Source organism: Tachyglossus aculeatus, chromosome X1 (genome assembly GCF_015852505.1).
Source record: "Tachyglossus aculeatus isolate mTacAcu1 chromosome X1, mTacAcu1.pri, whole genome shotgun sequence".
Taxonomy (NCBI): Eukaryota; Metazoa; Chordata; class Mammalia; order Monotremata; family Tachyglossidae; genus Tachyglossus; species Tachyglossus aculeatus.
This window is the reverse complement of record NC_052101.1, coordinates 95,420,495-95,433,336: the sequence shown is the minus strand read 5'-3', so window position 1 is coordinate 95,433,336 and position 12,842 is coordinate 95,420,495. Positions and strand designations below refer to the sequence as shown.

Sequence of the window (12,842 nt, the reverse complement as noted above, 5' to 3'; positions counted from 1 at the left end):
GGGTTAAGACTGTGAGCCCCATGTGGGACAACCTGATCACCTTGTAACCTCCCCAGCGCTTAGAACAGTGCTTTGCACATAGTAAGTGCTTAATAAATGTCATTAAAAAATTATCATCTGTAAAATAGGGATTAAATCTTCTTTCCTCCAATTTAGACTGCCATGTATCATGCTGTGATGGATTGCAACTCACTGCTGCTTGTTCTGAAATGAAGCCTGGAAGGAAAGGGGGGACTAGATTCAAATTTCAACTGTAGGTGGTAGTAAGAATAGTTAGTAGTAGTGGAGAAGCAGCATGGCATAGTGGATAGAGCATGGGCTTGGGAGTCAAAAGGTCATGGGTTCTAATCCCGGCTCTGTCACTTGTGTGCTGTGTGACCTTGGCCAAGTTACTTCACTTCTCTGTGCCTCTGTTATCTGTAAAATGGGGGTTAAGACTGTGAGCCCCGCTTGGGACAGGGACTGTGTCCAACCTGATTTGCTTGTATCCACCCCAGCGCTTAGTGCAGTGCCTGGCACATAGTAAGCACTTAAATACCATTATTATCATTATTATTATTATTATTAATATTATTAGACTGTGGGCCCCATATGAGACAGGGACTGTGTCCAACCTGGTAAACTTGTATCTATCCCAGCACTTAGAACAGTGCTTGGCACGTAGTAGATGCTTAACAAATAGCATTAAAAAAGAATAAGGTAGCATAAGTAGCTGCCTTTTTGCTATGGGAGATTGGGAGCTTCATTGTAACTGGTAACTGGAAATCCTTTGTGCCAGAAGGCATTAGTTTAGCATTTTAAAGCCAAAGTTGAAGCTATGGAGGCAGAGGGTGTGCTTAAGGGAATGAACAGTGTTCATGATAAAAAGAAATTGATTTGCCATGTCTGCCTGCTAAGCAAATTATAGGAACTTTCTCAAGGTACCTTATGCATTGAATTCATGAACAAATACTTCCTCTGAAGCATGAAATAGAAGTCCAGGCTTAACTCTGTTGATTACCCAATATGACCATAAGTTCCAGTCTACATTGTATTTGAGAAGTTCGTTGATAAGCATCAGTTCGGTGGCTGCCTGGAGATCATTCGTCAGGATTTTCAAAACTCAGAAGGAGGACATTCTTACCCATTCATTAAATATGAGAGGTTACTGGTCTCTATTCCTTCTTTATGACCTCTACCAGACCCTTCTGCTGCCTGTGGGCCCTTTCTATGCATGTATCTTCCTTCTCCCACTCCCTCTTCCTCTCTGAAAGGAATATGTAATTTCAACCGGAGGCAATGGCATCTTTTTGCAAAAGGACAACAATCTTGTGCTCTCTAATATGCTAGCCATTGGAAAGATTAGAGTGTGCACCCAGTTAAAACAACCTTTTTGTGTGTGTTTGTAAAAAGACACATGTTTTATAGAGAAGGACATGAACAAAAATCTGCCCGTTATAAGAAGCTGTTGCGACTGTCTATGGTGGGGTCTGACCTATCGGTCCGTGTTGGCCTTTTCAGCCAGGTTTGTGTCCACTGGGAAACTTCAGCATCTGCGGCATCATCTTTGTGTAGGAAGGATGGGAGGCAGTGTGGAAGGAGCATGGAACTGGAAGTTAGGAGCTCCCTGAGCCCCCTGTTCTAATTCTGGCTCTGCCACTGGTCTGCTGCACTTCACCTCTCTGGGCTTCTGTTTCCCCATCTGTGAAATGGGGATGAGATCCTTGCTCACCCAACTTCTTAAACCTAAGTCCTGCATGGGACAGGGACTGTGCCCGATACAATAAACTTGAATCTTTACCCCATTTCTTGGTATTTAGTAAGCACTTGATAAATACCATCATTATTAAACTATTCATTCACTGTTGTGAATGGATGAAAATAAAACTGTAAAGAGATTCACTATGTTAATGAGTACTTTTAAAGTGATGTTAACAGGGATGTAATGTAGTGTGCAGTTTTGGGGAAGGACATAGCCATCTGAGAAAGGCAACCACAGTGGTCGGGAGGAAGGGAGAGGCTTCAGTAAGAGGACAGGTGGACAAGGTTAAGAAGGATGAAGGTTGATAAAGAGCCGTGATTGGTATTTAAAACATAATAAGGCTGCTGATGAAGTACAATGATATCAGGAAGTAGGGACATCCGTTGCAGTTGGAAGAGGTGGTTTCAAAATGGAAGGTATGCCTTTCTAGTCCAGGAGCAGCTAACGCATAGGGAATCATTTTCCCCGGAAAGTTGTGTAGATGGCATTCTGCAGATTCACTGGGCTGAGTGGACCATTGGTCTGTCCTAGTGTGGCTGTTTTTGTTCTTCTGACAAGGTGGGATCATATTTGTCATGGAGACTGAGTCAGAGATAGAGCAGAGAAACTAAGGAAACCATATTTTGGTGGTGAAGCTGTTCATACTTGATCATTTGGATTTACCTTTGCTGCAATAGCCAACAGTAGTTTTTAACCTAAGCAGTCTTGATTATTGAAGCAAGTAGGTCTCTGGATTTTCCACTAGATTATGTTTTTAGAGATTATCACCATTGCCTGCCTAAATAACCCAACACTTGTATGAATTCATTTAATGGTATCTGTTGGGCACCTGCTGTGTGCAGAGCACTGTACTAAGTGCTCGGGGCAGGGGTAGATGCAAGGATGTGAGACATGGTCCCATAGTTCTCAGGGGGCTCACAATCTAAGAATAAGGGTGAAGGGGAATTGGCAGCGGAGTGAAGGTAAATAATATAGATTGATTAAATTCCCAATCAACAAATGCAGTCCACTCTTCAGGCCCATTTTGTGAAGTTAGCATTATTTTTCCTACTGAGTCATTGTACATGATCATTCCAAACCCAGATGACTCTAGTGTAACCTAAATGCACAGGGAACAAATACCCTACAGATTGCCTCCTGTACATTTGAGGGAGGCAAACAAGCTGCTAAGTCAAACATCAGATAATGAGCTCACTGGGGATATGGGGAAACTGCTTGACCTAAAGTCGTTTAGAGTTTGTTCCCTTTCTTCAACAAACTTTTCTCCCTCAGATATCTTTTTGCTTTGTGAGAAGATCTTGTCATTAAAAGTTGGGCAACCCAAAGTTAAAATAAAACTCCCAAAGTTTCCAACTGTACATATTAGAGATCTGAGCTTTCTATGGTGTCTTCAGGACACTTGAGCAGATCCCTCAAGGAATCCTTCCCCAAAACTGCACACTACATTACATCCCTGTTAACACTACTTTAAAAGTACTCATTAAAATATCGAACTGATAATCTCTTAACAGTTTTATCTTCGTCCAGTTCACAAAAGTGAATGAATATTTTAATAATGATGGTATTAAGTGCCTACCAAATACCAAGAAATGGGGTAAATTGGGCCAGATTCAAGCTTATTGTATCAAGCTCATCTGAAGGTAGATGTGATTACTTGTGTACCATAAATGAAAACAGTTTTTAAATTATTATTACAACTACTAATGATAACAATAATAATTGTGGTATTTGTTAAGAGCTTACTATGTGTCAAGAACTGTTCAAAGTGCTCGGGAAGATACAAGGCAATTAAGTCAGACGCAGTCCCTGTCCCACACAGTCTTAAGTAGGATGAACAGGTGTTGAATCTCCATTTTGCAGTTGAAGGAACTGAGGCACAGAGAAGTGAAGTGACTTGCGCAAGGTCACCCAACAGATAATGTTGTCAGAGCCAGGATTAGAACCCAGGTCCTCCGACTCTCAGGCCTGTGCTCTATCCACTAGGCCGTACTGCTCCTTTCATGATATGCTTTTTGGAATCCTGTCTGCCAATATCTACTGAACATTTTCTTATTTGTTCCTATTGAAATAGCGAATGCAAACTCCTCAGTATTAAGCCGTCTTATTCCCATTTGCTGGCTTTTCTTCTACCTCTCAACCCCCAACTGAAGGCCCCCCCAAGTTTCGTCTGGGTCCCCTAATCTTTGCACTCCTTTTCCAATTCTCTTTTTGCTCCCCTTCAATCTGGCTTCCGCCCTCTTCACTCTATGGAAACTTCTCTCTCCAAGGTCATCGGTGACCTCCTTCGTGCTAAATCCCACCTCAGTCAATGATATTTATTGAGTGCTTATTGTGCGCAGAGCACTGAATTAAGCACCTGGGAACTGTAGACACGATCCCTGACCACAAGGAGCTTACAAGCTAATCCCAGCTCCACCACATGTCTGCTACGTGACCCTGGGCAAGTCACTCATCTTCTCTGTGCCTCAGTTTCCTCATCTGTAAAATGGGGATTGACTGTGAGCTTCATATGGGACAGGGACTGTGTCCAACCCAATGATCTTATATCTCCCCCAGTGCTTAGTACAGTGCCTGGCACATAGTGCTTAACAAATACCACTATTATTATAGGGGGAGACAGGCATTGAAATGCAGATTGGCAAAATGGCAGAGTATAAAAGGATAAGCACTTAAGTGCTGTGGAGCTAGAGGTGGGGTGATCCAAGTACAGATCCAAGTGTATAGGCGATGTCAGTGAGACGGCGAACAGGGGAAGTGAAGGTTTAGTGGAGGAGGTACGATTATCGAGGACTTTGAAGATGGGCAAGTATTGGGAGGGAAAGGGAGTTCCAGGCCAGAGGGAGGACTTTGGCAAGGGATCAGCAGTACACGTCTACACACTCTAGCAGTAGTGTGTATTGAGCTCCCACTTGATATTGTGCTTGGGAAGTACAGAGTAAGGCAGTGCTTTGCCTCCTGCCTACAAGGAGCTTACATGCTATGCTCCACTCTGAAAATATTTATTCAAATAGCTATATTTCCATTCTCTTACCTCCTAAATAAATTATGTGGTGGCTGTTTCTGCCATCCTGTCGTAGGCTTCTTGAGGACAGGAATTGTCTTACCCGTTTTGTTTCACTTTCCCAAGCGCTTACTGTGGTGCTTTGCATGGAATCAGTATCAACTGATCAAGCAGCAAGTGCATTGTAAACTTTGTTGTACTGTAAAAGAGACCATCAATAGTACTGCTGAAATTACTGGTTCAATTCATTTTCCAGGAGCTTATTTCACAGGCTGATAGGCCAGTAATTCAGAAAATGCCCATTTTTAATAAGCTTACTCCTTGACCTCTTCTCAAGAAACAAATTTTGTAAATCAAATCAGTGTAGGAAACTTGGTTTTTATTGGCCTGGCTACAGATGTTCTGTGACTTTAGTTTTGTTGGTGGAAATGGTATTTCTGTAGACCAGAGGTTTGAGGGGCAGGTATGTGGAGGGAGAAAATGAAGGGACATTCAGTTTGCAGAGAGGGATTCTACAACTTTGCTGCCTCCATTTGTTAAATTTGAAAAAAATATCACTGACCTATCCCACAGAGGTATATAAATGTTGAATGCAAGTTGACTGGAATCTAACCCGAATTGAAGCAGCTCTCAATATTACTGGGAATGGGCTTGACCTTTCTTGCATTAGGACACTTTGAAAATTCATATTTCTAGGTGTCATAGACCTTTCCCCTTGTCAGTGCTCAGATGTCAGGTATGCAGGTGAATATTTTCCCATTACCAGAATTTGATTGGATTTTATCTGAATTAAGATAGTATATAGCTTAGTATCTGGATGTATGAAGTGGACTCTCACAATGTGTAGTTCACTGCGTATCAGAGCTGTGGTCAGCATCCTAAGTCGAAGGACTTTGGTATTAAGGGTTTTGCCCATCAGGATTGAATGGATAAAAATAACCAGTGACCTAGAAAACTTTGTGTCTTTTCCTTTTAATCAAGTGCACTATTGTTAGAATATAATTCTTTAAGGGGCCGCAGCTAGGTGGTTTTTTAAATGAGTTAATCATTACAGCTGGGTTTTGTGTTGCATTGCTAATGAGGTTATTGAGGTTTAAGTTCAGCCTGTAGTTCGGTGAGAGGGTGATGCGTGTAGACCCGCTAAAAGACAGTCACAGAAAATATACTTGGTGACAGGACTCTGTAGAGAAGTTGAAACAAAAAACAATCATCAATATGGCAAGCGGTTCAAATGCACTCAGGCGTTGTCTTCAACCAAGATTTAAATTGTATAAGAACATTATGGATTTTCAGTTTTTAAATGGCTTTGGACTGATCTATTGGCAAAATGGGACAACAACTCCAATTTTCCTTGCTTATTAAGGGGTGGGGGCTTTACTGTATAATCTGCGTGGTTTTTAGTCCGCTCTATTTTTGAAAGCTAATTGCAAGTAACTGTCAGTTGTAAAAGAAGACGTCCACCTTAATTCCCATCGGTCTTCGTGGATCTAAGCTGTTTTGACTCCAATCTCTACAATGAAAATAACCGGGCTGAAAGTGCCAGCTCTCCGCTACGAGCCTCTCTTGCTAATTCTGTGAGGGTTGGCGAAGAACAGCAAGGAAGGGGCTGCGTGCAGCCCGTGCTTGTTTGTTTCAGCCTATTCCTCTTAGCACTCCTTTTTTTTTTTTTCCTAGTTTTTCCTCCTCTGCCTCTGGAATGGTCCTTTCCAGCAGCTGAGTTCTGCTCCCAATTGGCTGGCCCTGAAATGGGAGGAACCTGCCGTATTGTTTGTCTTCTCTGGATGATCTCATTCTTATTTGTCTAGCTGCTCAGGGCTCTAAAGGATCATTTCAGTTTCTGCCTCCCAGGAGAGGAGGGTGGAGCAGCTTATGGAATAGCTTTCTCTTCCCGATTGCCTTAGCTTGGACTAGGACTCTTTCTGTATGAAGTAACTTACGGCCGAGGATTTTACTGTGTTTGTTTCCAACAGAGTTTCTGAGCTGGAAAAGGAAGCTTTTAAGGGACAGACTTTTGGAAATCTCTTCTTTTGAGCTACCCTCAGCAACTGCCACAGTGCTCCATCTAATGTGCTACAAGGATGAGCCCAGCATTTGGAGCCATGGAAGTGGAGCATTATGCAAGTGGGGTCCTGCTCGAACCTTTTGTCCATCAGGTTGGGGGTCACTCCTGTGTCCTCCGGTTTAATGAAAAAACCATCTGTAAGCCCCTCATCCAGAGGGAACACCAGTTCTATGAGACTCTCCCAGGAGAAATGCGTAAATTTACTCCCCAGTATAAAGGTAAGATAGCAATCTGCTGTAAAGTGTTGGATTTTTCTCTTTTGTACGTTCTAGGATCACGCCTTCCTTAAAGCCTCTTCAAACTTGAGGAGATTTTAGGGTTTTTTTTTTTTCTCTTCGTGTATTTTGATGTTGTTCGAGCCAGGCTGTGTGGTGATGCAAGGGTGGAGATGTCTTGCCAGTGGGTCTCTGGGCTGGCTAACAGCATTAGAATAGAACAGTTCTGCTGGTGATAGTCATATCTTCCTTAGGCGAGATCAGGTAAGTGTTTGCTTGTAAATGTTCTCCGTAATGATTTGACTGACACGTCACATTTCATTCTCTATATTTTCCCTCCTTCCCTCTTCCCGCACAAACACTCTGTTTTCAAGCATTGGGTAAGATTGCTCAATATTTTTTAAAAAAATTTTTGTTTGTAGATTTATTTTTTGGTCCAAGTTGAACTGTGTTTTGTGTCCGTGTCCCCTTTAACACACTCTTAGCCACTAATGTAGTCCTGGGATAACGGAAAATTTTAAATTTTTTTTTAAACCTTTTTTTAATATTTTCAGCCAGTTTTTGCCCTTATGGAAAAAAATAATCAAGGAAATTAGGTAGGCAGGGGTCAAGTAGCCTGAAGAGGCTGAGTCAGAAGGAATGTAGGAGTGGAAATTCCAGTTCTGTTGAGCATGGCATTGGTTAACTGAAATCCTTTGCTGTTGTGGAATATCTCAGAAATTGCTAACCGGCGGAGAGCCACTTATTAAACTCTGTTCTTGAGAATTTGTTTTGTAAAGTCAGTACTGAAACAGTTCATTTTTTGGACTTCAGAGTCACCAGTCTTTTTCTTTTTTTCACATTACTTGTAAATTGAGGAAAAAGAAGTCACTATGAGACACTTTAAATTTGTGTGTTGTCTTTGTGTGGAAGATATTGGAGCAGCGCAAATTTCTCTAGAACTGTCGAATTTGTTGCTTTCCCAAGCAAAAAATGTAATGGACATCTGTACTTCAATGTGCTTGTGTGTGTGTGTGAGAGAGTGTGTGTGAGTGTGCGTGTGTGTGTATGTGTTGAGTCTTTTTTGGGAACAGGGGAGGGACTAGGGGGGAGGGGGGTGGGCCTCTCTGTTGGTCCTTCTCTGTTGTTTTTTTCCAGGATAAAGCCAAAGGCCATTTGCTAGCTGGCTCGCTGCCACTTGCCCCCTTTTTCCTGTAGTCCTTTCCTATGTGGCAGCAGGACTGTCAGTCAGAGCTTCTGACCTCCCTACCCCAGCTACTGTAGGCCCCAGAGCCGCCAGCCCACCTCAGAAGTGCCAGTCTCTCGCCGAGAACTCGAGTGATGAGAGCGGCAAGAACTGAGCAGATTGGTTGATTGATTTGGGGCAAAGAGAGAGGACTGTGAGAAAAAGCATTCAGCCAGTTGTAACTGCAACGCTCTTCGATAACCGCTGAAACTTTCTCATCTGGCACTGGGGGCAACCCTGTCAGCACTTTCCTCAAAGACTCTTAAAAAAAAACAATGCAGTGCTCTAGAGACTCAGAGGAGAAAAAAAAAAATGCTTTCAAGGTTCACCATGTTTCTGTGTACCTCAATCCGATTTGCTTTGTATTGCATTTTGTTTTTATTTCGTGAGACTGCAACATCAATAAAGTAAATTTCTCAAAAAAGAAAAAGGCCTGTGAAATTAAACGTGGTGATACTGAGCGGAAGCCTTTGAAGTAGTATCTGTTGTATTGTGTGATTTGTTTTTTTGTTTTTTTTTTGGTTTTTTTGGGTTTTTTTTTTCTTTTCTTTGTTTTGCTCTGCTTGCAAGTCTTTCCTTTCCCTAGGAAGCTATTTAACCTTCTGCCAAACTTGTGTCCAAGTGAATGCTTTGGGCTTTGCTCTAGCGCAAAACCTAAAGCCTTTGGTATTTGTGCAGGATATTATATTTTCCACAGAAAGATGTAAATAGCCGATGTTTTTACATCTCTCCTTGAGTCAGACCAATCACTTTTAAATTAATAAACATTTTCAATAATGGAAAACGTCTCCTGTTATTATTTGATTCCTGTATGACTCAGTTGATCAGCGAGAGAAGACTCCTGCTGCAGCATTGTTTTGCTTCAATGATTAAATGATCTTCTCCGAGGTGTCATCTTGTCTAGATGTTTTGATATTTGTTAGGTTGGCAGATGAGTTTTGAGCCTCTGGCAAGATAGAAACTAAGGACCAGGGTAAGAGAAAAAAACAAAAACAAAAGTTGTTAAAATTGTGTTATATAAAATGCACTTTCTGGACAATCCTAAATTCTTTTCTCCTCCTCCTCCCCCCTGTAGGTGTGGTATCAGTAAGCTTTGAAGAGGATGAAGTTGGAAATTTGTGTTTAATAGCATATCCGTTAAAAGGGGACCATGGTAAATTGGACAGTATAGATAATTCAGACTGCGAACCCAAAAATAAGCTATTGAGGTGGACTAACAAAAAGACTCTCTTATTAGAAAATGAAAAGATCACCAAGGAATGGGTCCGACAACACAGAAAAGAGGAAAAAATGAAAAGGTGGGTATGCAAACTGAAAGGAAAACTGCATTTTAATGGAATAATAATAATTTTAAATAATCCAGTGCCCTGAATTCAGCCCTGAAGTCTACAAACCCAGTTTAATTTCAGTCTTGGATTTCCAGTATGTGCTCTCTCATCCCTTCTGGAAGTTTAGCCCCCGAGAATGTTAAAGGGTGACTTTATTTTGATCTGTTTTGGATCACCCAGATAGTGCCCAGGTTTAAGACTGTGCATGTCCAATTGTCGGTCAGTCGTATTTATTGAGTGCCTACTGTGTGCAGAGCACTGTACTAAATGCTTGGGAGAGTACAGTCTAACAGTGTAACAGGCACATTCCCTGCCATGTCTGTTATCCTTGTCTCAGCAGCTGATGGAAACAGAATCATCCAATCTAAGAACCTTGCCACCATTAGCACTACTGTGAAAGGGGCATAGCTGAGTGTGGGGATTCCTCAAATCCCAAACGTGGTTTCATTTTTCCTCAAACTGGGATCTTGTGCCCCCAAATGGGGACAGTCCCGTGTGTATGTGGCTCAATGGGAAACCTGATACATTTGTAATGGTAAACGGCTACCCTACGTTTCAGGGTAGAAATCTTTTCCTGTCACCGCTTAATAGTCTGTGAACATTTGTGCTCATCAATCAAAGTATTTAATCGGACTAAATGAGCTAATTCGATTAAGGATGAAATTTCAGTACGGGACTTGCCTGGTCCCAGACACAATACATTATGTCAGCTGATGGGTAAAAGCAGCGTGAAATGTCAGTGAGTAAGCCAACTTAGAAACAGCGAATGGGCTGAGGTCAGAAATTGTTAGCAGGGTTCAGTTGGAAAAGGTCAGAACAAAGTCTTAGGAGCCAATTCCTTGTTCATGCTTGTGTCTCCCACGTGTAGTTCTCTGAACCTGCCCGCCTGCACTCAATAGCAGAAGTTCATTCATTCAGTCGTATTTATTGAGCGCTTACTGTGTGCAGAGCACTGAACTAAGTGCTTGGAATCTACAATTCAGCAATAGAGACAATCCCTGCCCACACCGGGCTTACAGTCTAGAAGGGGGGAAGCTGTTCTTATCCTTCAGTTGCTGATTGTTTTAGAAAGCATTGCTTGACATCCCGATTCCAACATAATACTTTAATACCAGATCATTATCTCTTTTACAGTCATAAATTAGAAGAATTTGAGTGGCTAAAGAAATCTGAAGTTTTATACTACGGCGTAGAAAAAAAGGGAACTATAAGTTCACAGTTTAAACATCACAATCCTTGGAGTATGCAGTGTCACCAGCAGCAGTTACAGCGAATGAAGGAAAATGCAAAGCATCGAAACCAATATAGTATCCTTTGCTAAAAGCAATCTATCTGCATCTGGTTATATGGTCACTGGGAAGTCCGTCTCCTTTGGCTTTGTCCATCTTGATAAATGGCGTTGAACGAGTGCTATGTTTTAACTGATCTAGCAATGTTTTGCTATCCAGGGACTTGTATGTAAATGTAAATACATCACTTATATTTGTGGCTTGAAATTTGATTAGGCCAGGAATGCGTTTCTTGCAAAGCAAAGCTGAAGATGTTAATAATTATAATAATGGTACTTGTGAAGCGCTTACTATGTGCCAAGCACTGTTCTAAGCACTGAGGTAGATACAAGTTAATCAGGTTGGATACAGTCCCTGTCCCACATGGGGCTCACACTCTTAATTCCCATTTTACAGATGAGGAGGCCCAGAGAAGATAAGTGACTTGCCCAAGGTCGTACAGCAGACGTGTTGCAGAGCTGGGATTAGAACCCAGGTCCTTCCGACTCACAGGCCCATGCTCTGGCTACTAAACCACGCTGCTTCTCATCTTCTTGATGAGCTATAAAAGGACTAATAATTTATATCATCTGTGTGCATAGTTATCTAACTTCAGGCCAACATCTCACGATCATTGAACGTTTTGGGCATGCATATTGGGGGTTGCCTAGAACATGAGTCAGAAAAATGTACATGCAAAAAAGCCCATGGAAGAGTGCAATGTCTGTTTTGCTCCCTTTGCACCCATGATGCTGCTTGCATCTCGGCTGATAATAGGAAGATGTCAGGGGTTTCATCTCCCATTTCAGTTTAACAGGCCGAGGACTTCATCAGCCCAGTGTTTTGTGCCTCTTAGAGTGTAGGAAGAAAATAATCAGCGGTCCCAATAGTTGGGGTTTTCGTCCTGGCAGCTGGATTTTTGCTTTGGGCAGGGAATGCGCTGGGGACCCCAGGGGTCGAGGAGCAGAAATGTTGCTGCTCATGCTAAGGTAAGTCCAGGAGGGTGGTGTTCCCTGTCAACCATGAGGGTGGGAGCACCCGGCATCCCTCCATGGGAATGTTGCAGGTGGTGGTTAAGTAAAATGAGTAAATGGGAGACAATATTGATTCCAAACTGAGAAAGTAAAGGACTTTCTGGGTGGCCATTACACCCAGCTCTACCCTGTGATCTCAGTTTCCTCTGTGGGCTTAGAAAAAAGTGAAATCAAATTATCAGAGACAGAGTTTGATGATAATGGTACATAAAGGGGAGGTATTTGGATTGTTACCAGGGAGAATGTATCGATTGTGATGATTGCTGTAAGTGATGGAAGAAGTCTAACCTGGGCTTGATTATTTATTTATTTATTTTTAACTCATGTCTGTGTGCTATCGGCAGTCTTGAAGCATAAGTGAGCTGGCTCTTTTTGGTGTTTTTCTGGAAGTCTGACTTCTAGCCCCCACTACCTCTTCCTCAAAAAATAAACCAGAGCATTTAAAGACTTACAGATGTTTGCTTTTAAATCTCACTTGAAATGCTTTAATCTCCCAATGAAGGTGGAATTTGGGTTTCTTTAGTTGTAAAATATTTCCTGTCCCATCAAGCTCATTTTTTTAACAGAAATATTGTGAGGGCTATAGACATAATCATTGTCCTTTAATATGGTCATTTATAAAATGTGGAGTTTTCATTTATGCTGAAACTCTGATTTGGACCACTCAAAGTCCTTTAGTAGAAATAGCCTTTTTAAGAAGGTAAAATGTACGTATAAGGTGATTGTGCAGACACTGAGTACAAGCACTTATAAAACTCAGAATAAAACCTAGTGTTAACCTTTATGCTGTGTCACGCCACCATCTATAAGCCTTTTTGTACCCATTGTCAAGATTCAATTTGAAGAGGTGTTCAACCTACCCACCTCTGAGATGATTGACTACCGTTTGAATAATGTGCACATGTTCCGTACATGTTCCCTTTGTGTTGGAATGCTTAAATGTTTCCAAATTCTCCAAATGACAGTTG

General features: G+C 41.8%; 1 protein-coding gene across 1 annotated transcript in view; it reads left to right on the top strand.

The window, feature by feature from the left end:
• IP6K2 (inositol hexakisphosphate kinase 2) overlaps positions 1-12,842 on the top strand; it is a 35,861-nt gene that overhangs the window by 17,732 nt on the left and 5,287 nt on the right. The window contains exons 2-4 of the mRNA XM_038771887.1: positions 6,713-7,022; positions 9,320-9,542; positions 10,707-10,879. Coding sequence (XP_038627815.1) covers positions 6,821-7,022; positions 9,320-9,542; positions 10,707-10,879 — 598 coding nt within the window. The 5' untranslated portion in view covers positions 6,713-6,820. The remainder of the gene's footprint in view (positions 1-6,712; positions 7,023-9,319; positions 9,543-10,706; positions 10,880-12,842) is intronic.